The sequence below is a fragment of the Rhynchophorus ferrugineus genome, unplaced genomic scaffold, assembly GCF_030347505.1.
Source record: "Rhynchophorus ferrugineus isolate W39M unplaced genomic scaffold, kcgeb_rfMv2 rfM6, whole genome shotgun sequence".
Taxonomy (NCBI): Eukaryota; Metazoa; Arthropoda; class Insecta; order Coleoptera; family Curculionidae; genus Rhynchophorus; species Rhynchophorus ferrugineus.
Genome location: NW_027472585.1, coordinates 12,032,004 through 12,059,815, shown reverse-complemented (window position 1 = coordinate 12,059,815; position 27,812 = coordinate 12,032,004). Strand labels below are relative to the sequence as shown.

General features: G+C 33.6%; 1 protein-coding gene across 1 annotated transcript in view; it reads right to left on the bottom strand.

The window, feature by feature from the left end:
• The window catches only part of LOC143199184 (transcription factor Sox-9-B), a 49,666-nt gene extending 22,086 nt beyond the window's left edge, over positions 1-27,580 (bottom strand). Inside the window, exons 1-2 of the mRNA XM_076409009.1 lie at positions 27,216-27,580; positions 5,931-6,077 (exon numbers count right to left, since the gene is read on the bottom strand). Coding sequence (XP_076265124.1) covers positions 5,931-6,077; positions 27,216-27,400 — 332 coding nt within the window. The 5' untranslated portion in view covers positions 27,401-27,580. The remainder of the gene's footprint in view (positions 1-5,930; positions 6,078-27,215) is intronic.
• Between the last annotated feature and the right edge of the window lie 232 nt (positions 27,581-27,812).

Sequence of the window (27,812 nt, the reverse complement as noted above, 5' to 3'; positions counted from 1 at the left end):
TATGATATACACGTTCAATTAATATCTTAAAACTGTCTACTATTTCATTTAATTTCAATTTACGGTCATTCAAAATCATTTTGTGGATTTTTTAAATATTTTCGTCGGTTACAACCTCTTTTGAGCGTCCTCTGCGTTCACCATCTTCGGTGCTCATTTCACCACGTCTAAACTTAGCATACCAATACTTAATGGTTCATTTTCCTGGGGCAGTGTCAGGAAACTCGGCATCAAGCCAAGTATTCGCTTCAACTGTATTTTTCCCTTCAAAAAGCAATATTTCATCAACACGCGAAATTCCTTTTTATCCATTTTTTTCACAATAACAAAAATTGCTTCACTCAAAATGCTATAATTCACCAACTAATGATCCGATAGTTGTCAAATTTATACACGCATCTTTTGAGGGTTGGGGCTAACTAAAAAACATATGGATTTAATTGTAGTGGCGCTATCTATGTGTCAGAACCAAAATAAAACAACTATACTGGTTAGTCGGAAGATACTCTCAACTTGATCTGAAATCAAAGAGGTTGATCTATAATACAATTATAAAGCCAGTTTGGACCTATGGGGTGCAAATATGGGGTTGCACTAAAAATTCACATCAGTTAGTCATACAGCGCTGTCAAAACAAGGTTCTTCGATCAATTACCAATGCCTATCGCTATGTAACCAATGAAGAACTGCACGATGACCTGGAAATCAAATGGATTTGCGAAGTTGTGCAGGATTTCGCCTTAAAACACGAAAGGAGATTACTAAATCATACTAACGTGGAAGCAATACAACTGCTGGACAGCGCGCAGGATGTCAGGAGATTGAAACGAACAAAACCATACGAACTTGTGTGAATATTTAGTGTTTAATATTAGTGTAAACTATAGCTATAAGTTAATAATTAATAAATAATTATAATTTTATAATACTGATGTATTTTCTCGCACTCGTCTTGCTTGTTAATTAATCCAAATACATAGGAAAAGTAGTAATAAATTAATTGTAATTAAGATTGTACTAAGCGTATCTAATAAAGATGTTATAAAAAAATATATCAGAAGACATGTATATTAAAACCTCAAATTTTCAAATTATCAAGTAGTCTTGAACGAAAAATCGCTAAATTCATTTTTATGGCATCAGAATTTGCATTGCTCCCAAATAAAACTGCTTTGTAATTTGTGAATTTACTTTTTGAATTAAACGTATTTAATTAATATCAATTTAAAGGTACCAAATGATCCATTCATGTTCTCCCTCGACGTTTCGTATTTACAAATAACGATGATTTATCACCAAAAGATGAAACATACTTTATACACAAAATGTAAAGTGAGCAAAATGTATTCTATTCTACTTGAAAATACTCCACCACAATGTTGTTTCATGAAAACAACAAAACCTTATAGTCACAAACCCACCGGCTTTCACCTTTCGGAAACTAAACGATGAAATAATAATATTTTCTATTTTTCGAGCGCATAAATATCTCCGACAACGCAGGAGATTCTTCACAGTCGATCAATGACCGAGATAAGGGCCCCATCTGTATAACCTCTCGTACTGACCTCCAATATCACTGATTTCTTAATCCCACTAAAAATAAACGTTTTTAAATTAACGAAATGTAATTATCGTGCCTTAAGAACAACAATATAACTTTCAATTTGTTCTATTTGAAATCGACCGACTCGGAGGTTTCGCATCAAGACATTACCATTGGCATCGTGAGAGATGATCATTGTAATTGAAAATTAATCAAGTGGGTTATGGTCAATTTAGCATTTTATATCGTAAAAAAATTGAGTAACTTACATCATTAATCACTAGCTAATTAACATTATTGCATATATTGTTATTTATGTATTTTAATCAGGCTTTTTATAATTCATAATAACGTCATAAATAATAAACATCAAAAATAAAAAGTTTTGAAAACTTTACCAATAAGTTTGGAAACCTTTTTAACAGGTCAATTGAAAAGTCCACGGCCTACCATAGTAAAACATATTTTTTTGGTAAACTTAGTTTTTTCTATTCAACATAATTCCCTTCAGGGGTGATACACTGATTATATCGACCTTCCAACTTTTCGATACCATTTTCGTAGTATGATTTGTCCTTTGTTTCAAAACAGGCCTCAATTTCGGCGATCACTTCATTATTCGACGAACATTTCTTCCCAACGGGCATTCTTTTGAAATCTGAGAACAGGAAATAGTCGCTGGCGGCCAGATCTGGAGAATACGGTGACTGAGGAAGCAATTCGAAGCACAGTTAATGGATTTTTGCCACCGTTTTCACTGATTTTTGACACGGTTCATTATCTTGTTGAAACAGCACTTTCTTTTTCTTCAAATGTGGTCGTTTTTCGGAGATTTCGTCCTTCAAACGGTCCAATAACGCTATGTAATAGTCGCTGTTGATGGTCCTTCCTTTTTCGAGGTAGTCAATGAAAATTATTCCATGCGCATCCCAAAATACAGCCGCCACCACCTTGCCAGCCGGCTGCTGCATTTTCCCATGCTTTGGAGCGGGTTCATCGTGTGCAGTCCACTCGGATGACTGTCGATTGGACTTCGGAGTGAAATGATGGGACCATGTTTCATACTTTGCCATATATCGACGCAAAAACTCGGGTTTGTTACGCTTGATTATCTTCAAATACTGCTCCAAATCATTAATTCCTCGTTGTTTTAGGTCAAAAGTGAGCTCGCGCGGTACCCACTTTGCACAGAACTTTCTCATACCCAAGTATTCGTGAATGATATGATATACACGTTCAGTTGATATCTTTAGAGTGTCTGCTACTTCATTCAATTTCAATTTTCAAACGGTCATTCAAAATCAGTTTGTCGATTTTCTTAATGTGTTCGTCGGTAACAACCTCTTTTGGGCGTCCACTGCGTTCACCATTTTCGGTGCTCATTTCACCATGTCTAAACTTAGCATACCAATCCTTGATAGTTGATTTTCCTGGGGCAGTGTCCGGAAACTCAAGCCATATTTTTGCTTCAACTGTATTGTTTCCCTTCAAAAATCAATTTTGGTTATGTGACTGTGCATCTCACAAAACCATAGTTAAAAAATCGGTTAAACTGATAACAAGCGCTTGTGCGAACGGAAATTATAAGCTGACCAGTCGTGAGACTCATCAAAGAAGTACATAAAAGCTTAATTTGGATTGGATGATTATATGATTGATGATTATATGTTAGCTATAAAATATGATTAATATGATATAATATGATTGATAGGAAGTAGGTCAGAGCTCCAACTGCGGAAAAGTTCTATGTTACATGTACCAAATCAACTTTTAAGCTGAATAAGACGATATTTTGACCAGGGGGTCCTTCTACACAAACTTAACACAAATTGAATTCGGTTACATGTCTCGACGCATCAAATGGTAAAAATCCCCTCCGAGTTTAAAACGATTTTTACAAACTGCACTTGCCAGTATATTCGACGCCGAATAGAGACGGTATTTCTCAAATACCACCGGCGCTCTATGAAGATACAATACAGGTAGTACTTCAAGAATATACAGGTAGTCAAAAGAATATCAAAAACAATTAAATCAATTACAATGCCTTTAACACTCCTAGTCCATAATATTCATTATAAAATCCGAATAATTTCGGATGAACTGAACTCTATTTATGTATTATCAAAAATATAATGTTAATTACATTATAAAAAATGTATACGAAATAGACACGATAACTAGTTGAAAGATAACAAGTTCATTGATTAATATACTAACAGTTTATCTTTGATAAAAATAGATCACATTAATGAAGAAGAAAATAATTTTTATAGCTATATATAATATTACAAATTTAGGCATATAATATATCAGCAGACTTTTACAGATTGAATGCTAAAATGCTTTCGACACAAAGTTATTATTAAATTAATACTGTGAATTAATTTTAAGGGACGTACGTGATGCTGAAAGTGTTGCTGTTATTTGTGGTACGCCTACTGGACCTATGAATGTGCTACTATCGTCATCGTTATCAACGCTTAAGCAATATGCCACTGTTTAAGACTCAGGTCAAGGGTGCCAAAGACTATTTCTAATATGATCTCGTAGAGAAACATGTTGAAAAATTCGTAAGAATCGCTTTTAAAATAACTCAAGCTTACAAATGTCAAAATGTAACAGTGTTCAAGCCTCGAAGTCATACAGAACGATTGGCAAAATAACCATTCCAAAGAGGCAGATTTTAATCATGATATTGATACGTCATCTCTTCCACGCACACAATCTTAGAGACTTTAAATCTCCTGCAACTTGACCGATTCTGTTTATTGCTTCAGCAATAGATGCCACCATCTACTCCTAGATTATTAAGCCCAAGTACTAGAACTCTCGCAATTGCTTTAACTAGAACCCGTTGAAATTTACAACAGCGAGAAATCCGTCAGTTGTCAATACCTTGGTCTATTCTTGGTTAATTCTTATTAAACACCATGAATCAACGAATATAACGCTATCATCAGCAAACATTAGATCGTATTTAACACCATGTCTGTGTTTAAAACTTTTCACATAATTGCATCCACCATTATGTTGAAAAGTAATGAAGAGACGATATTTCCATGACAAACACTGGCTTGGACTTCAAATGAATTTAACAAATATATACATGTGCAGCTCACGTATAATCAGACAGCTCAACGACCAATAACAATAAATAATAATATTATTGCATATAGCAACAACGCTAAGTATCTCGGAATGAACATTGATTCAAAACTTTGCTGGAAACAACATGTAAAAAAAGAAAAGGAAAGAACTAGAGTTTAAATATAGGAAAATGTATTAGTTAGTTGGAAGAAAATTGCAATCATCATTACGTAACAAATTACTATTATATCAGCAAATATTGAAACCTATATGGACATATGGAATACAATTATGAATGCCAGACATGTCCTGAGAAATACTGTTCGTACACGAAGATACTACAGGACTGATTACTTACATCGAGACCTTCAGATACCAACTGTCAAATCAAGAGAATTGTAAGGAGACATGAGGAAAAACTCCATTCTCATGTCAACATAGAAGTAATAGAACTCCTGGATAATACCAGACCAGGACACACACTATCACAAAAGAATCAAACCATTTGATCTTGTGTAGTGTAGTGTAGTGAGGTGCATTTAACAGAAAAACAGTAGTGTTAATGCATAAACATTATTACGCCAGAAACTAAAATAGGTCCGATGGGTCCTCCTACATATACACAAATTTAAGTTAATGTAAAGACAAATCGTAGGTTAGTCGGCAACGACTAGTAACAATGTAATAAATATATTTTAAAAAACATCATCTTCTGAACAAGGATTGGAAATAAAAATTGGAAATATTAGTTAAACACGCTATAAAGACACTATATAGAATAACAAAGAAAAAAGATTCTAAGAATTAATTATATTAATTAAATTTACTTAAGTTTAGTTACTTAAATGGTTAAATTAGAAAATTGATGAGATCAGAACGATATATAATTAACATTTGAAGTATCTATGTGCATACATTGAACAACGTTTATTCGAAAGCAAATAAAATTAAATAAATTGTATAACATATTATGGCGCAGAAATTAATTGACAACCAATACCAGTTACAAGGAAAACTATTTTAATACAATGTGGCAACGTAGCCTCGAGCGTTGAAAACACAAGTTTATCTCAATAACATTGCCATTGTTCGAGGTACTGCCGCGCCAAAACCATTTACGAAAGTGTTAAAAATCAATCAAAAATAACCAGTTTACGCTGAATCATCGCGTTGAGGAAGGTTTCTCGGACGCGAAAAACACTTCCTGGTCACTTCAAAAGATCATTAATGGGCGGATGGATACGCTGATGGATACGTCGTCGTTCGAGGTTCAAGTCGAGCCACGTTCACTTACCTCCATAATTTCCCGAGGGTCTTCGACAATTCCGCGTTGTGTAACTGGGGATATTGGTCGGCCAGTTTCCTTCGAGCCGCCTGGGCCCAGACCATGAAAGCGTTCATGGGTCTCTTGACGTGCAGCTTTCGTTTATCGGATGCAGCCCTGCGAACAAATGTAAAGATTTAGTGTTTGTTTGCTATAAATAGGTTTATGAAAACAGAGAGATTTCAGCCGTCGCCTATAGAATCAAACACCTCTCCGACAAGTATAACAAAAAAAATTAGAAACCGTCTTTACATCAATATCAATCTTCCCGTTTTGGAAGAACACTACATGGTCATCAATAGTAGAACCAAAACTACGTCACTTTAATATTCGTATCTCCCGTATCTACTGATCCACCGACCACAAACATCGCTAAGGTGGCAACAAACTAAAACACAAGTATCTCACGATAAACAGCAATCCTCAAAACTCCGACCCTACAATGGGTATTGAAGCCAATGAAACAAAGTATACCCGTGTAACTTCTACCTTCTATCAAGTCCCCCGAATAAGTGCAATGTATATCTGGGCATACATCTAAGTCGACGTCTAGCTTGGAAAAATACGGATAAGCAACTATGAGGTGCTTCTAGCAAATATAATATACAAATCATTCAACGATTCCAAGTGTGTTGTGTGCTGTAGCAATGTTCCTTGCTACGTCTCTAATGAAGTTATATAGCGTGACACCTCTCTATAATCCACAACAACTATAATTCAAAGTGTTAAGGGATTGGAAAGAGTGCGTGTTCCTTAATGAAGATACCAACCATCTAAATGTGAGTGATAACAGTGACGGGTGTAAACTGAAACGTTTATACTCAAACATTTTAGAGCAAGATTTAGAATAAGATATTTTACACAGGAGATCATTATTGTAAGAAAGACTTGTAGCGACCTTGAGGCATGTCGAATTTTACATCGTGGAATAACGGTCTACAAAATACTCCGAAAATACTCCCTGATGTTGAACACGGGCGGGGTGCCAGCAGCGTCAACTAGAATACGTTAACGAATAAGTGGCAATCCCGAGACATCAGTCGATCATTCAGTAACCGACCATCGTTTGGTTTAGACTTGCCACCATCGACTGCCTAAGCCTCGTCAACAGATAAACACAGCGCCGATCATTTATTTGTGTTTCCTTAATATTTTATATCATCAATAAATAACGGTCACATAATGTAAACACCACATTCAATTCATTTCATTCAATTTTACCCCCATTCACCGAGCCTTATAAGATACCTTAAAGACTTATTGCCTATCGGGCAGATTGTAGAACCACTAAGGTTAATAATAAAATCTAAATACAGTCCAATCTGCGTACACAATTAGTGGCGTATTGTACTAACATGTAGCTTTAACTAAATTTTAATATATACATATATATATAAATCTAGTTAAAGTTACAGGAACATTATGATAACATTGCACTGCTGAGTCGCACATTTGACAAATATAAATATAAACAACTTATCCGAATAAAACAAATAATTGAAGAAACTCGAATAAATATTATTAGCAGCATAAATCGCAGTTAAAAGCACAGAGTTGCACTCGTGCTGGCCAACGAGTCGTACCTTTTATCAAAAGCTGACTAGGAGAAAACTACGGGAAAATCCCGAACTGATTATCATAATGACTAACTGAAATTTACCACTACAGCTAACTGAAATAGTTCTGTGGTGATCTGGTGTATCGGCAATTGATATCAGACGGTGGCTAAACAAACCAATGAGCTATCTTTAATTAAATTTATAAATAGAGTGGTATTTCGATATTTGGTGGAATTATAATAATAATAATCTAAGTTATTTCAGTTTTAATATAGTATATTGTATATAGCAAATATATTTAATATATTTAATATAGCAAATTTATCCATAACAATTAATACAATAATCGATGATTATTGTACATATAATCACTTTTAATTGAAACCATTTCGTCACTTCTTCCAGTACCAAATTATATCAAGAACTAGATATCAACCTCTATAATATACCTAAATTCTATATTATATCAACTTCTAGAATTCTCTCTCCTTTGGAGCAGGTTTTAGAGCATTAATAATCCTTTATAGAGATCGAAACAAATAAAAGTTGAACAGAGCAAGGTGCAGGCTATACGATGGATACACCAAAGAAACGCTGCCATGTGTGGTCGTGACTGAGGTCAACATTTTTCCTGTAGTTTTCAATTTTGACCTTTTTATAGTAGCCTGCTGGAATCGCATTAGTTGTTGAAAAGATAAACGAAATGACTTGACAAATTCACTTTAGATCCCAGCCGGTGTTCTCCAAGGAGATAACGTCTCCACTACTTTTGAACATAGTAGATGCAATTATGAGAAAAGATTCTAAAAGCAGGCATAACTTAAGAGATGCTACCAACTCCTTCATGATATAATGAATGCCACAAATTCTCTGATAAAGACGATGAAGTTTCTAGATCTTATCATCTCCTAGAATTTCTTCTCATTTTTATGATATTATTCTCATTTCAACGCAATGAGAATTCATAAGGAAAAGACCAAAGTATAGACAACTGACGGATCGGCTGCTATTGTAAATCTCAATGGGGTCCAGTTCAAATACTTCGAATCAGTAATAAGGAAAACAAAACAGCATTGTTGCAGTAAAAAGCCGAATAGAACAACCTGAAGTAGTTTTTACTTCTCTAAGATGGCGCGTGTAGAAGAGACAAAATGCTATCAAAACCAACCTCCAGTCACTTCCGAACGTTTATCTTGCCAATCGTGCTGTATGTATCTGAAACTTCGACACTGTTACCCTCTGATATCTGCAATCTTGAGGTATTTGAAGTGCTATGCTTAAGGAAAATTCTACACGTATCTGTCAGAGCTCGTATTAGGAATGACTGTCTTTTTAAGATGCGACAATCAGTCTGTATTTAAGAAACAAATTAAGAGACGCAAACTCGACGACAATGGTTTTGACATATTTGTTTGGCCTTTTTTGGCATGCTTTGATTCTGACAACTAGAGTTTGATGAACAATTTCATTTAAAATACACTAAACAGTTCCTTGACCTTCAGAGGCATCAATACAGACTCACCTCCATTCATTTGTATGTCTTCTACATGCTTCTTTCATTCAGCGAGACCGAAGTATTAAGCTTCTTTTGTAATCAATTATTAAACAAATAGTTCAAACTGTCTTATGCGAGATGAAACTGAAGAATTGATCACCACAAACATAGAATTTTCAATGGGCCAGTGTTGACTTTTCTCTTGTCGGTTATTAAGGACAAAAATCATCAAAATATGACATAAATAACCATATCGAATCTCTATTTTTAAAGCGCAATAACCTTTAGCTCAGTAAAAATGAGCATGTTTGATAAATATATTTTAAACAATTAAGGTTACTTATTACTTATTTAAAAAAAATTATTTTTTTGGTGTTGAATTAAAAGCTTGATCAACATTCAGTAAAATTAAGTTATTACCCTAACATATGAAGATATCAAATGTATTAAAATCAGCCATGACACAACACAATATGAAATTATAAAAAGAAAGATGGCCGCACACAACAGTTGGGTGTGCGGGTATGCGGTGAGTTTATATATAAAGCCGGCAGGTAAAAAAATAACTATTTAGTCAGAAAACCGCACAGTATATATATTTATCTTTCCATAAATATATATAGATACATACTTCTGAAAACATTTCCATAATTCGTTAGTCACCGAGATAAATTGCGGTTGTTGTGGCAAGTAGCGTCGTCATAACATAGCAGCAGTTTCTTTTTAAAAGAATTATGATCTGTAATCATATACGATAACGCAATTATGGTAGGCTAGGACCAATGAGTAATCAGCATATGCGACCTCGCGTTCGTTTGACGCGATGGTCAGTCAGTCAGTTAGTCGCCCTCCAGACCACAAAACAATTTGGGACAGAACGAATAGTTGAATTCGTAATTTATTCCACATTCGGTTGCAATTGAGCAGTGGCTCCTTTTAGATTTACTGTCACCAACAGTGATTTAGACTGTAGCTAAGGCATAGTTGAGGCATGTCGAATTTTACATCTTATCAAATTGACCAGCTAGAACCAATTGGTCTTTTGCTGATGTCGCTTCGGAAGGGTTTGCCAATGGCACCAAGGGAGAACCTCACACTGAGCATGTTGGCGAAGCTTTTCACGAACGGGATGCCTGATTCGAGATGAGTGCTGAGTAACACGCGGATTTTTTTGGATTGGAACACTTGGAGTGGTGCAAGTTATCTGTCGGAGACGTACTTGGATCACACCTGTGCTCTATGAAGGTAGTCTGATCGGACCAGCATTTTATAGGGTCGCTTTCTGGAGTATGGGATGTTTACTTTTTCTGTAGAGCAGTGGGTATAGCAACATGCCATCGCCTTTGCAGATAGCGTGTTGGATTTGGGCTAACCATCGGAACCTACGGTCGAATTGAAGACCGAGGTATGACACTAGAGCCATGAGATAGACTTCGAATGGCATCGGGACTGTATCTGGTGGTGAAAGACGCTGTGTCGTCTGCATAAAATGATGTGTTAGATTGTTTAGGTGACTGGGAAATCGGCCATGTACAAAATAGGACCAGCCAGTAACGACGACCAGTGAACGATACTGAAGATCTGGCAACCCTGAAACGTTGATCTCGAATATCATTGAAGGGTACTTTGGATCATTCAGTCACTGACCGTCGTTCAGTTCAGTCACCATCGACTACACAAGTGTCTCTTTAGATAACACTGCGCTGCTGACTTTTTTATCTCTTTGTATTTTATATAACGTCAATAAATAACGATCACATTATGCAATTATTGCCGTTTTATTTCATCCTACCTCCATTCATATAGCTATAATTCCCAAAATAATTATCCCTTGATATTTATTCAAACTTATCCTGGTCACATACTCAATCATATCTCAATTGATGTTCTCACGGTACATGAGCCATCATCATTCATTTATTCATCAACCCAGAGCTGGAGCACGTTTTGCAATGGTTTTCACTGACTTGTGACATGGTGCATTGTCTTGGTGAAGCAGTACTTTCTATTCTTTATCGGCGATTTCGTCCTTCAAACGGTCCAATAACGCTATGTAATAGTCACTATTGATGGTCCTTCCTTTCTCAAAGTAGTCAATGAAAATTATTCCATGCGCATTACAAAATATAGATGCCATAACCTTGCCAGCCGACTGTTGCGTTTTCCCGCGCTTTGGAGTGGGTTCATGGTGTGTAGTCCACTCTGATGACTGAATTGTCACATATCGACGCAAAAACTCGGGTTTATTATGCTTGATCATCTTCAAACACTGCTCCTAATCATCAACTCATCGTTGTTTTTGGTCATAAGTAAGCTCGCGCGGCACTCACTTTACACAGAGCTTTGTCATACACAAATATTCGGAATGATATGATGTAGACGTTCAGTTGATATCTTTAGAGTGTTTGATATTTCATGCAATTTCAATTTTCTGGTACATTAAAAATCATTTTGTAGATTTTTTAAATATTTCGTCGGTAACAACCTCTTTTGGGGGTCCACTGCGTTCACCGTCTTCGGTGCTCATTTCACCACCTTATAAACTTAGCATAGCAATCCTTGATGGTTGATTTTCCTGGGGCAGTCTCCGGAAACTCAGCATCAAGCCAAGTTTTTGCTTCAACTGTATTTTTCTCTTCAAAAACCAATATTTTATCAACACGCGAAATTCCATTTTATCCATTTTTTTCACAATAACAAAAGTTGCTTGCTTCACTCAAAATACGATAATTCACAAACTAATGATCCAACAACTGTCAAATTTATACACGCCTCTTTTGAGAGTTAGGGCTAACTAAAAAACGTATGGATTTAATGTTATGTCTTCGTAAGCTCGTTGAAAATAAAATGAGACTTGTTTATATGATATTCGAAAGTTTATACCATGTGAAAGATTTTTTCAGAATATTAAAAATTATTACTTTCCTTCATGATGTTTTTATTGCCGTACGCAATTCGTCCATTGCTGGCTCGTTATTAGGAAACATATGCTACCAATGGCAGTGGACGCCTGTGTCAGAATTGATTTGCTCGTTATGCTTTCAAAAATCTTAATGTTATGTTAAAGAAACCTCACTTTGGTCGGTCAATCATTGAAAAAAAAATACGGTAGAATTCTTAAAACCTATCGAAGTAGACTAATACATTTGATCCCGCGACATCGTTGCGGAACTGAACATCAGCCATAAAACAGATTTGAACTATATGCCTAAGACTGACTGAATTTGCATCTGTGAATCGTTGATAAAAGAAAATTATATAGGAAGAAATATATAGAAGAATAGGAAGAAAGACGTCAGTTCCTATTACAACAACTCTAGACCACACATTATATTTATCTAATAAATTCAGAATATAACTACCATTTATTTTACTGTTGATCTCTGCAAAATACTTTTAATGATGTAAATGTAACCTCAAAAGGGTCTTATGAAGACCTCTTGGTTTCATTGTCAATAATTTGCTCAGAAATATTAGCCCAGAAAGTTAAACAGCGTACAAAACGACACACTCATCGGAATTTCAAATTGATAAATTCGTATCAGAAATGTGAAACTACTTTTTTCCCAACAAATGCTATTACTTCATTTTCGGATTATTTAATTTTTCTTCCTCACCACAATAACATCAGATCTGTTGTGGTCTGTGAGCATTGTACAGTTTCAACATTCTTTAAATTTGCTAGTTTCCAGAAAAAAAATGAATATTCATAATATGAAAGAGTATTAATGGGTAAAGTTCCATTCAGCCAGTTATTAACAAATAAATTATGTTGACCACCTTGTGACGCTTTTTATTGCCATTTATTACTAATTTTATCTGAATGTCCTAAGTTCTAAGCCGAACTATTCTACTACCTCTGATTATGTTAACACAAATATCTAAAAATACCAAAAGAAATAGGCTCCCTTGTTTTATTACCATTTGCAGATTGTTGAGGTTGTTTTCGCAGCTATCATAAGAAAAATCTCTTCTCGAATGGTTTCATAATGATACTCATGACATTTCTCATCAATATTTTAGAAACTGAATTGGATGATATAATAATGTTATGTAATGGTAAATGTAAAGGTAGCATAATAATGCGTATAATTATAATAAGAATAATGTGGATATTTAGAGTGCTTTACAAGTTGCAAGAAGATACATGAAGAACTACTATATTCTTAACGTAAGAAAATATTCATAAGGTATTTGTTAAATGAAACCAAAATGTTTGTTATATAAACAAATATTGTATTGCATTCCATACTTTGAAATAAATCAGAGCAGGGTCAGCTGAACAAGGTGGTTAATTGGTGTTTGTAGAGTTTTTGGCCAAAGCAAAATAAGGCCTTATTCGACTAATTCCCTTTCAAACTTAATTGACGAATTTCTGTCACCACTTCCTTCACTTTACTGTTTATTAATGGTTTCTCACAGTATTATGGACCTATCTTTGATACTTCCGTAGAAACATTTTTTCTTTTATAGAATAACGGTAAGTTTATAAATCTTGGGCAATTTTATCACACATTCCACATTTAATTTTTTTTACCCTGCATAATACTTTCATTAAGTTTACTTAGCCAATATATAAGAAACAGATCAGACAAAAAAATAATATATAGTATAACAAAAGTTTTGTACACATACGTCGTCATTTGAATCTGTGGCAAAAAACGTCGCAATGTTGCCGCATCAACTATTGAGCTTTAATCCAGTTTGGCTTTGACATACAACAAAATTCTGATCTAAATAAAATAATTGAACAAAAATGTTATCAAATATAACTTATTTTAACATTACAGTACATCTAAAAACTACAGCTACAATAGTTTATAGGTTAGAGTTATAACCTCTTATCACTAATGCTTTCAAGAATTTTGCATACGTCTGACAACCGGACGACTTTGACAGGCTCATTCGTTTACGTGTTCGAACTAATCAGACAATATTGTGTCTCTTTTTAACTAGAATAAAGTGAAAATGAAAATATTGTCCGAATCTAAAACAAATTTACAAATTACGGCAGGCAATACATTAAACATCTTGATGACGTATGTACAAAAAAAACTTTAGAGTATGCAAGATGTAATTAAAATAAATTTCATATTTGTTATAAAGCCTTTTTAATGCATCTAAACTTAAACATATTCCCAAAGTTATATAGTACCTCAATGTTTTTAGTTATTTCATATCTATTCTTTTCCAGAAATTAGACAATACAAAACAAAAAAATTAGACAAATACCGTGTGCAAATAGAGAGAGTCAAAACAAAATCCCGTTAGAGCCTAGTCGGAACGCCGAAAGAAGTGCTAAGTATCACCACTTAATTTTAAATAGAACAAAGCCGCGCCATATTTATACACACAATTCGATGGGTTTAACACCGCTTGTGAAGAGCCGCCATTCGAAAGCGATACTAATTAAGGTAGATTCGTTAATTGGCCCTAACTGTCGGTAGCGTTTTATCTTTGAAATTGTGTGTATTTCTAATAGATTTGTGGAACTTTTTGTGACTTAGCGCCACAACCTGAATATGTAATATTCATATACAATAACCAAAAAATATTTATAAGACTTGGGATCTAGAACTGACCCATATTAATAAATTTGCGGTCCCGATGCCAAGTCCCATTGTTAGAGAAGAAAAAAGTTAGGGTTGAAAAACCCTTTTATGACAATTTTACGTACACCCAAAATAACAGTGAAAGCACGTCATCAAGATGTTCAATATATTACCCGCCGCAATTTGTATATTCGTTTTACAACCATACAATATCTTTCTTCTCATTTTATTCTAGTTAAAAGGAGATACAATGCTGTCTGATACGTTCGAACATGTAACCGAATCAGTCTACGAAAGTCGTTGGGTTGTCAAAAGTCTGCAAAATTTTTCAAAATATTAGATGTAATATTCCAGACATTGCTTTTAAAAGAATACTATTTTCTAAAGCAAATAATACAATCAAGGAAGGCTTATTATTTCAATCTGTATATTGGGTCACTGATGGCAAAATGATAATAAACATAGTGTTAAGACAACAAAAGTTGATGGAAAAAGGTAAACATTGGAATAACAACTGATTGGGGTTTATGTGATGACTACATTTATTTCAAAATTAATTAACATCTATTATTCTTCATACTGGAAAAAGGAATGGTTAATAACACCTTCGAAACATTATAACACATTGAAAGTAAAATGCATTACTTGGATATGCAATTGTTAATTGGGTGGATTAGGGGATACCACTACATAAAAAAATGCACCTAGATCTCTAACTCATAGGTAGTGTAGAAAAGAGTTCAATTGAAGTATGGTAAAACACAACACTAACTTACAACCTATTATAACTTTATAAACAATTGTAGTTTAAGACCTTCGATAATATATGTATTAGATATACTATGTTAAAATAAATTATATTTGAAAACAGTATTTTTGTTTCATTATTTTATTTAGATTAGAATTTTGTTGAATGTCAAAACCAAAATGAACTAAAACTCAAAATTGATGCGGCAACATAACTTTTATTGAACGGACTATATTTACTTTACTGGGAATATAAATTACATCTGCAAATAAAGTGGATGTGAAAGAAAAAAATTGTTTGAAATAGTGTTGTTTTAAATGCGCGCTAAAGATATATCTTAAACATTTTAAAACCTTAAACCTCTTACTTTTTAAAATGTTTAGAGAATGTGAATATATTTTTAGTTTGTCTTAAAAATATCGATATATATTTTGTACAATATCAATATTGATATCAATAATTTTCACGGCGGTCGACATCCTTACCACATTGCTATTTCACGTTAAATACAAGTTTGTTGCAATAATGTTATGTTGCTGTGAGATAATTATATGAATTACTAAAAAAACGGCAACATCTATTGCTGAAATAACAAGCCGCATCGGCCAAGCTGCAAGAGTATAGAAAAGAGAAATATTTAATCACGGCTCACAATCAAGACTAAAATTCTAAACGCTTATCTTACTAATCCTTCTGTATGGCACTTCCAGACTAGGACAGTGTTGAAAGGCTCCGAAAAAGACAACAGATCAAGATCACAGAAAGCAATCTGACATATAGCAGATTAATAATATTGTCCGAAGCCCGAATGGTGGCGGCTAATCCCAAACTGTGGCAAAGTTTATTGCAGAATATTCGAAATTCTGCGATACTATTGACATAAAACTTGGTAAACAGTAGAGGATAGAAATATTAATAAAGCCGGCTTGGTGGCGCTGTGGTAAAGGCAATGGGACGGTCCTCCTACTGTTGCGATAGCCGCGGGTTCGATTCCTGCTGGGGCATGGTCGTAAATGTATGTTTGTGATTGTTTAAAATGTGTGAATGTTCTAGGCAAGAGTGTAAAATCCGACAAGGAAAATGATCCCAGTCAAGCCAGTAACCAGGCTGGGTAAGACCGGATGTCTTCTGGGATGATTTCTAAAGTTAGTCACTTGCCAGTCGGTAGGCTTAATGCTGACGACCGTGGTTCGGAGCCCACGTTAATCTTTAGGCACAATCCAGATAAACCCATAACTGGTAAAAGGAGACTTTAAAATATATATATAAAAAAAAGAAATATTAATAAATAAAGCATTAATTTTTAATGTGAGAAAAGAAGTTACTTTGAATTTTATTTTACAACTGGTTCTAAATTACCCTAATATTTAAAATAATAAATAAAGTAATATTCTGGTCTAGTCATCATTGCAATACCTCTATCTATATAAAAAAAATGATTCTCAAAAGCCGTTAAGAGACCAACAAATAAATTAACCAACTCTTATTTGGTACCAAAAACACCCAAATCATTCGATAAAAAAACGTGATAAAGAAACCGTAAACTCGTCACAAAGACGTCATGAAGCGCATCATTGTCGGAGATGCGGCATGGATTTACGCAGTCTGTCTATCCCGAAACTGTCGACTAATCAAGTGATCATCGCGCTATAGATAAACAAATCCAGACCGAAGAAACCACATCAAAGGAAGTTAAAAGTCAAAGTTGTACTGACCATTTATTTAACTACGGAATTTTATTTTAAGAATTTTGGCCACAGCACTACGCATTGACTATTGTATACTCACTATTGTCTAAACAGAAATTGACTTTAACGAAGACTGTATTCGAAAGACTATGTTTAGACTGAATGACGATATGAGTGATTTAACATCTCGGTGTTGTTGTTCTTTAATTGTTATTTATTTTTGTTTTATGACCCATCAGCCTCTTGGGCTATTTAGGGCCGAGTACAGATTTAATTACAATTAATAACAGAACGCAAGATGTATAAACATAGAGAGTATGAATAAAATTTTAAGTAAACAAAGACAAAAGTATGTAAGCAGACAATGCAATTAACATGATTACATAGAATGGCATAAACAAACTTAACATAATTTTGATAAGGCTAGATAAGCTGGAGTATATCCGCGGCTGCAAGGTAGTTGATTAGTTGATTCAGATTTTTCAGTTGGACCAAATGTTCCATGGTGTCCGCCATTCCAAGTATCTGTCTGGGGGGCCCGTACTTACACTCGTTACACATAGGATGTCTTTCCCCTTTTAGAAAATATTCATGGGTCAGTCTGCAATGCCCGATTCTTAGTCGAGAGAAGATGATCAATTTATGTCTTCCTATATCTCGAATATTGTACGTGTACGTGTAGACAGCCAAATGATTAAAGTAGCTTTCAGTATAGATCTGGCGGAAAAGATGATGCGATGTAGAAAAGCCGCCCGCATCTTTATGTAGAGCTTGCACGGACAAGCCAATAGTCATATGTGCGTAGCGCCACGGTGGTATTTCTGCAGTCCTCTTACATGCGGTGGGGATTGCAAATAACAAACGGTCACATATTTTATGAAAAATTTGAGATAATCCCTTATGTTGTTTTCTACTGAGAGCGTAGCAATCACCAACAGGAAAAACGGAGCTAAATTGGAGGGTGTTGTTGTTGAGTCTCTACTTCATTCTGTAAATACTGGCGCAGTTGGTAGCATTCCGAAGAGATGAAAAGGCTGTTCTCTTTTGAAATCGTCTAATCAGATTGATATTGACAGGATTTGCAATCGTTTCGCCGTCACTCAAAGCATTCCTTGGTATAGTTGGACAAAGGTATCTCGGGTACTCGAAGGCCCTAACCTACAAACTATTACAATGAGGAAAAATCTTTGCTATAAAAAAATACCCCTATTCCGTGGATTCCGGACACAAACATCGCATTTTATGGTGTGAAGCCACTAAAACCAGACTAAAACTACTGCAAAGCAATATAGTCTACTAGAATTTGGATATAAGCTTGAGAACACTTTTGTTAACGTTTTAAGACTCCTTTTTACAAACGACGGTTTACCTGAACTGCCCTCGGCATTAAGCCTACCGACTGGCCTGTGACCAACTCAGACCATCCCAAAAGACATCCGGTCTTACCCAATCTAGTTAGTGGCATAAATGGGATGGTTATTCCTTATCGAGATTTCCACTGTTGGCTTTCGAACGCGATTCGAACCTGCGGCTATGTCAACAGTAGGAGGACTATCCTGTCGCCTTGACCACTGTGGCAACGAAATCGGCTTGAGAACATTATTAATTACAACTAAGTAATATAATCAAACTAAAAAAACAGTGAGTGCACCTGAGTTTTTTAATAAGATAAAAACGGAAGACCTAGATGCTGATATATATGGTTGCAGATGTGGTAATCAAACAAAATGTATAAGAACATCAAGAACAGATACTTAACTTCTAACTATACTATTTCTTGCTACTTAACTAACAGGAATATTAAACAAAACAAAATTAATAAACCAAATGTTGTTATAACATTTCATAGAAATAAAATCGCCCAAAAAGATGAGTTTACACTTCAGTGTTGTTATGAAACTACGTTTTATGTTTATATGAACCTACATACTGTAAAAAGACATTTTTCTTAGCAGTAGTTAAATATTAAAATAACGAATTGGAAATTCTCTGAGGCCATTTCAATTATAATATAAAACAATAAATTTAAAACATATATACACATACAACCGATATAAACAAAAAGAATTGCCGAATGAAAACAAATAATATTTTAAATTTAAACTAAATTAAAATTTTATTTTATATTTTAATTCTCATAAAGAAAGTCGTAAAACGTCTCACTACTACTTGTAGTTCTAGTTCTTTCTAGTTCTTTTAGTATTTGTCTTTAGTTTAGAATTAGTATAATTCAATTAGTTTATTTTCTACTACTTTTTTCACACTACTGGGGTGCATCATATCATCATTAAAACAATTTCTATTCCATATCGAAAAAAATTACTGATATTTTGTAATTTTCATGTTTTTAAAGCCTAGAATAAAACTGATGGCCACTCTGAGCATATATCGTTGATGGGAGTGAATAGTAGTGATTGTAAAATATAAGAACAAATCAATTTAATTTTCACAGGTTTTACAACAGCTAACTGCGTATACATAAATAAAATCGCGTTGTCAGAACAATACTATAAAATGTATTTAGTAGATGAATATGTATTTTTCTTTCAATATTCAATTCAGTTCAAACTGGACACTTTTAAACGTAATTTTTAACACCAGGTATTAATTTTATATTACTTATCACAAACATTGCAAGAAGTTTCATTTTAAAAAATAAACAGGTGAAAAGCTTTTTATTCAACAACCAATATTTTTTCTTTTGAATGATTCCTGGCAAGATATTAAATTATGATAAAAAATATATGCTATATACGGCAATAGGTTATCTTCAAGTTTTCTTAGCAATCTGTTGAAAATATTGAAGCCGTTATCTGTATATTATCTATATATTAATCGGCTTAGAGAAAATTTTACCTCCTTTTTTGAGGAAAACGGCGAGTACCGAGAGGCATGAAATTTAGCGGGTTAAAGCTTATACTAAGAAAGAAGTTTTAGGTCTAAAATTTTTGCGTGGTTTGCCCTACAAATAAGAAAATTCTAATTCAGTTAATTTTCTTGCTATATTCAATTCACGCTGCCAAAACAAAAATCTTCGATTAATTACCAATGCCTATCGCTACGTAACCCACGAAGAACTGCACGATGACCTGGATATCAAATGGATTTGCGAAGTTATCCAAGATTTCGTATTAAGACAAAAGAAGATTGCTAAATCGTACTAACATGGAAGCAATACAACTACTGGACAACGCGCAGGATATCAGAAGATTGAAACAAACCAAACCATACGAACTTATATGAAGCGTATACCTTTAGTGTAAACTATAGCTTAAGTTATTATAATTTTATAATTGAGGATTACATATTGATGTATTTTCCCGCACTCGTCTTGTTAATCCAAGTACAAATGAAATGTAGTAATAAATTAATTTATAATTAAGATTATACTAAGCATATCTAATAAAGATGGTATCAAAAAAAATTATTCAATTCAGTTCAAACTCGACAAGCTTAAAATCAACAAGGCATTAATTTTCCATCACTTGTCACAAACATTGCAAGATTATTTTTAAACAATAAACAAATGAAAAGCTTTTTGATCAGCAAATGAATATGTACCACACCAATATGTTTACCGCAGAAAACTGTATCAACACGTCAACAACCACTCGGTGGGCTTTAGTAGTAGGTTCTCCTTACATAAACAACGTTACAGACAATATATGTGTAAAAAGGTTGCTTACAATGATGATTATTCCAACTTATTCATATATTACTATGGTAATCTGTTGAGAACTTATCTAAATCTCAATATGCAATTCAGTAACCTAATAATATTTTATCTACATAAAATGTATTACTTAACACACGTAGTTATAGTTTTTCAATAATGTTTCAATAAATCAATACAAATGCATGACCCAAATTTGAAAAACTGATTGATGTACATATTTTATTTTAAAACGTTTCATTTGTGTTAAAAATCTAAGTTTGATTATTTTTTATATTTTAGTGAGTTGTTTATTAATTTTTTGAAGTCGGTTCTATGTTTTGGTTAAAAATATTTTATTTTTCTCTTTTTAGTGTTAGATAGTTACTCAATAAATTAAGTAGTTATTTTATTGATTATTACAATGGATAACCCAACTAAGAGTACAGTCCGTGTGAGGAAAAATAGGAATAAAGAAACAATGGTTGAAGACAAGAAACGTTTTGAAGTCCTGGGGTCCCCTACCTAGTCTAGGTATTTGACAAATGTTCCAATCAAACTAGAATAAAAAATTGCTACCTTGTTGGGTATTGAATCCGCAACCTCAGCGAGTGAGCTCTCCGTTCTAACCATTACAATTAAATAATATTTTTAATTCTAAATCACAAACACTCAGTGGGCTTTTAAAACACATCGGCAAACACTCAGTGGGCTTTAGCAGTAGGTTCTTCTTATATAAACAACATTACAGAAAATATATGTGTAAAAAGGTTACTTACAATAATGATTATTCCAACTTGTTCATATATTACTATGGTAATCTGTTGAGGACTTATCTAAATCTCAATTCAGTAACCTAATAATATTTTATCTACATCAAATGTATTACTTAACACACATAGTTGTAGTTTTTCAATAATGTTTCAATAAATCAATACAAATGCATGACCCAAATTTCACACTGAAAGATATCGTGGTGCTGATACAAATATTACCTTGATCTGATTAAATAACATAAATAATATTGTGGGTAAAAGAGTCGTTTCAATCAAATAGCTTGAAGAACGATTAAAAACTACTAATCAATCAAAATAACAGTGAACACGCCCTCAATTAAATGTTCGTCGCGAGCAAGTTAGGGATGCCGAAAAAATATAGATATATCGATATTTTTCTAAGTGGATATTTTTTGATATTTTTTCAATAAAATAGATACATTTCTTAAATATTTATTTTATTTAGTAAACCTTTTAAATTGATACTTATTTGTTCTGTTAGTAACTTCTTTTCTTACATTAAAAATTAATGCTTTATTTATTAATATTTCTTTTTTTTCGTATATATTTTAAAGTCTCCTTTTACCAACTATGGGTATATCTGTACTGGGCCTAAAGTTTAACGTGGGCTCCGAAGCACGGTACTTAGCATTAAGCCTACCGACTGACGAGTGACCAACTTTAGAGATCATCCCAGAAAACATCCGTTCTTACCCAGCCTGTTTACTGGCGTGACTGGGATCATTTTTCTTATCTGATTTTACCCTCTTGCCTAGAACATTCACAAATTTTAAACAATCACAAACATACATTTACGACCATACCCCAGCAGAATTCGAACCCGCGGCTATCGCAACAGTAGGAAAACCGTTCCTTCGCCTTTACCACTGCACCACCAAGTCGGCTATACTTATTTGTGTTATGTATTTATTTTAAAGGTTTAGTATATTTGGTACCTAAATTTAAGGGTTAATTTATATATAAAAAATTAAATAAATTTAATTTTTTGTATATGCCACAAAATTATATTATTATTTTAGTATTTTTTGAGCTCGGCTCGACCGTCACATCAACTCGGCAATAACATTATAAACAAATATCTGATTATTTTAGATAAAAAATATGTGAAAACTTTGTACGTGCCTTTGAAAGTTTGGCGTTTCCCTCGATCCTTCTTTTTCGAAGTCGGTTAAAAAATATCAATATATATTGTAAAAAAATAGCTATAATTTTTATTCTCCCATATATCGAAATATCGATATTTTACTCGGTAGCCGACATTGCTAGAACAAGGCCACCCAAATATCTTCTTAGATGGAAGGATGCAAATAACATAGTCGTTCAACAGGTGTATTCAACAAAACAGGAACTGAACTATATATTACTCCGGCGGTTAGTTTGAACCGTCAAATAATTAGCATGAGAAAAATAAATAGCAGGTTCTTTGCACTGCGATAGAGCAGGTAGACTCCCACGGTTTATTTACTATGTTTGGGGGGGCTTCCAAAATGCAACCTGACTATATGTTCTTCACGCTTTAACTTCAACTTGTATCGATGTTGGCACTTAATATTTATTCGTAGTTTTATCTTATTAAAAACATATACGGTATTATTAACGTAGTTTATTTTATTTACTGTTTACACAGTGCTGAATAAAGATATGGCATACATATTATGACTACTTCATAAAAGAATTATCATCACTACGATGACGCGATTTGACGCGATTCATTCAAAGTCCACTTTTGATTTACATCTTTAAAATAATATTTCTGCTTGTAATGATGCGTGCCAAAATTGTAGTCGCAGTAAAGAATCGTAGATATAGTAAAACAAATTAAATATTTTTAACAAAAAAAATTAAACCGACTTCAAAAAATAAACAAGGAACTCACTAAAAACTAAAAAATATTTAAGATTTTTAACGCCATTTTTATTTCTCTTTTTAGCGTTAGATATTTACTCAATAAATTACGCAGTTATTTTAGTTAATATTACAACGAGTAGGTCAAGTAAAGGTGCAGCCCGTATAAGGAAAAATAGGAATAAAGAAACAATGAAAATATGGAGCGCTTCAGACCCCGGGGTCCGATACCTAGGTGACTTGACGATAGAAGCAGTTCTCTAAAATATTTCTACAAGGTCTCATATGCTCTAGTTGGTGCTTAAAAAGCAAATTAAATGATTTTTGCACTGAAAGACTTCTGCTTTTTCGCCACATCAGCTCAGTAATAACATTATACCCAAATAACTGATTATTTTAGATAAAAAACATGTGATAATTTTGTACGTGTTTGAAATTCGGGCTTTTCCCTAGATTTCCCCGCCCCCCTCCACCCAACAGATCCTAATTTGGTTCCAATGTGACCACCTCGTAAGTGCACTCTTTTGAATAAAAAAAGAATTCGAAAGTCGATTTTAAAGACCCATAATTGATGAAAAAATTGGCGAACATACATTAAAAAAAAGTATACAGCCGAACATAGAACCTCCTCGTTTTCGAAGTCGGTTAAAAATAATGTTTCGAAGAATTAAAAGATGATGATTAAATATTGAAGCCGAAAATAACTATTTCTAACAACAAATGTTTTTGGGTCCGCCATAACATGAGCTGAATGATGTAACATAATCGACTAATGATATTATAAATTATTATAACGTCTGAGACAAATTAAAGATTGCTATAACATGACTTAAAACAAGATATATAAAAATATGTAGTACTTGCGTAAATATAAATATCATTATTAAATTAAATGTAATTTAGTACTAAAGAAGTCAAAAATCAAATGATATTTTGTTTATTGACACTCTGGAGTCGAAAATGATGATGTCTCGAAATGATGATGAAATATTGGAGTCACCAACTACTGCTTCTAATATAAAACAAAATAAATTGAATTATTTTAACGTCTGAGAAAAACTAATACTTAACGAATACTTTAAGATAACTTCTAGCAAGTAAGATATGTAATTATTATCAAAAAAGACATGGTAAATGTGCGAATACGTTACCTTCAAGTTTTTCCAACAATCTGTTGAACATATTGACGCCGTTACCTATGTATTAATCGACTTAACGAATGAATAAATGTTGGCTCCCTTTTTGAGAAAAAAAACAGGAACACCGAGAGACTAAATATTTGGCACGGTTAAAGCTTATGCGGAGGAAGAAAGAAGTTTTAGGCCTAAAATTTATATGTAATATGCCCTACAAATAACTAAATTCCAATAAAACGAAATGCGCCCAAATCAAGCAACCAGGAAGAGTCGTCAGATCGGTGACACATAATATATGAACAAATATTTTAGGCTCTATTTTCATTGGATCTAGCCGACCTTAATTTTAAGCAATGTTGTTTAAGATTTTGCATGACTTGTGATTATTCACGCATTATTGGAACTATTAACGAAATATGCTAGTTATTATTTAACGATTAAGAAAAGCATGATCATTTAAAGTTACGTTTTACATTACTTGTAGGGACAATAAATTAATGTGTCCATTTTATCGGATGGTATATTCAGCTGTAGAAGAAAAATACGACATATTGATTAACAAAATTCTAGAATAACAAGCTGCTCTATATAAAAGGTATTTAGATTTTCGGCAAGCAGTTTCTTCGGATTTTCGGTAAAAATAAAACAGCTAAGAAAAACTGGTTTTTCTTAAGAACTGGTAAGTATCTGATAAGATGCTGGAGACATAACATATAAATGTGTTAAGATTTCTCTGTACATTTTATTGGTATTAACTTTATTGGTATTTTAATCAATTTCAGGTTTCATTAGTAGAGTAGATTTAGTATGGATAAAAAAACTCAATACCAACACACCAGTTTGGGTTTATTAATAAGCATTCAATAATTGACCAGGTCCACAGAATAACACATGTTAGTGAAAAAGGCTACGAAAGTAAAAAAGTAAGCTCAGCTATATTCTTAGATGTAGCACAAGCCTTCGATAAGATTTGGCACGAAGGCCATGTTCATAAACTACAGAAAATGTTACCAAAACAACACAACCGAACTATTAAAATCGTACATTACAGCCAGAATGTTTAGAGTTAAACAAGACGAAGCTTACTCTAGAATAAAAGATGCTAAAGCAGGTGTACTACAAGGAAATGTACTGGGCCAATGCTATGAATATTATGATAGCTACATTTGCTGATGATACCGCTATTATAGCTTTCGGAGACAATAGTGAAGAAGCCACACGAAAATTACAACAGGCAAGTGACAATATAAATAATTGGACAAAAAAATAACGAAAGTAAATCTGTGTATGTGCAGTTCACCTACGATCAAACCGTACAAGCACCAATAACATTAAATAATACTATCATTCCATATAGCAACAACGCTAAATGTTTCGGAATGAATCTTGATGCAAAACTTCACTGGATGGAACATATAAAGAAGAAAAGAAAAGAACTGGAATTGAAATATAAGAAAATGTATTGGCTAATTGGAAGAAAATCAACAAAGTTCTGAGAAGTATTGTAGGCGCACCCAAATACTGCAGAATTGACTACCTATATCGAGACCTTCAGATACCCACAGTCAGTCAAGAGTATTGCAACTTTTGGATACCATCAGAGCAGAACACGGACTCCAACGAATCAAACCATCTGATCTTGTGAAGTGTTCTGTAGTGAGGTGCATTTAATAAAAATTACAACAGTAATGTGTATAAACATTATTTCACCAGAGACTGAGATAGGGCCGATGAGTCCTCCTAGTTATATACCTAGATTTAAGTTATCATAAAGACAAATTGTATATTAGTCGGAAACGACTAGTAACGTAAAGTAAAGCCGTAACCAAATATTGAAGGTAATAAATATATTAATTTTTGCATCAGATAAATACATTGAGATTCCAAAATACTGGATAAAGTGAATATAGTTTGGATAAAGTTTGAAATAAATAAATTAAAAAACGATGCAATTTTATTTTAAAATATTTATTAATGTTAAATAATGTCAAAAATTATTTTTTTATCAAATAAGCTTGGTTTTTTATTAAATTTATTGTTTTTCAGTATATATTTTAGGAGAGAAATAGGTATAAAAATAAAAATTATATTAAAACACAAATGAAGTCATAAAAATATGTATAATATGTATGTATTACTTCATTTAATATTCCATCTTTATGATTATATCATAAAAGGAAATAAAAATCATATAAACATATATTTGGTTGGACATATAATGGTGTAAAGTTGTTACAGTTCCAAAAATAATCCAACTCATGTAATAATTTAAACTTATTAATACTTTGTTGATTATACGGAAATTAGATTTAATTAATTGCCATTTAAAAAAAGTATTTTAATATACAAACATGTTACTGCAATTAATGTTTTATATTAAATATATTTCGGATCTTATATTGAAAATATTCTCAAAACAACTTTTGGTAATATTAACGGCTCATTTTTAAGTAATTCTCTTTAGTCTGTTATAAGAGAAACATGATTAACTTTATAAATTGTGGTCGAATTTCGGGAACCACAGGGCATTTCACAGTATATCTGAGCGACAATATTTTAACTAAACAGTTAATAGACTTCGTCTAAAACTATTCAAATTTAATTTAAACAATCTGGGCGGCCACGGCCGCTAATTGGAATATTTCGACAATCAATCTGATCATCTTTCTTGTTGTTCGTGTCATATTACCGACACTATCTACAACTACGTTTTTAGAACGTTGGTTAAAGATTGTCGTATGAAACTTGTTCAAAATAACTAATAAATAAAAAACGTGACTTACTTTGAAGCAATAGGAACCAGAGTCCAATCGTACCCTTGTAAAACTTTGGTAACCGCATCGTTGATTTCACTTTTGTCCAGCGTCTGACCCTGTTGCTCGTTGGTGGTGCTATCCGCCGACGAATTCTTATCCGTCAAACCCTTTACGACGCTGACCGAGGGCGCAGTCGTACCACGCGACAACATATTGTCTGAGCCCTTTATTACTATCGCACGATCAACTTATGAATGAAACCCGCGTATCACCTGTTGATCCAGTACTGGTTGTAATAGTAGTAGTAGGTAAACAATTGAAGCTTCTGTGACAGTGACGTTCGTTGCAGCGCCTACCGCGACTCGAACGGGAATGAAAGACCGTCTTTCACCGACGGTTTTTGAGTGTTTTAAACCGACGTCGCAGTGCACCAGATCTCCGACGTGCCGCCGCCTGCCAGAACGGGACGGAAATAGAGGAGACGGTCTCTGTCGCGTCTGAGCCACCGCGAAGGACCAATGGTTCGGCCGAGATCCGTCTTAAGTCCGCCTTTGCAGTTCGATTGGTCAGTTCGTTTTTGTTTCGTGCCTTAATTGCCGCTCTCTGCAGGTTTTCTCGATGAAA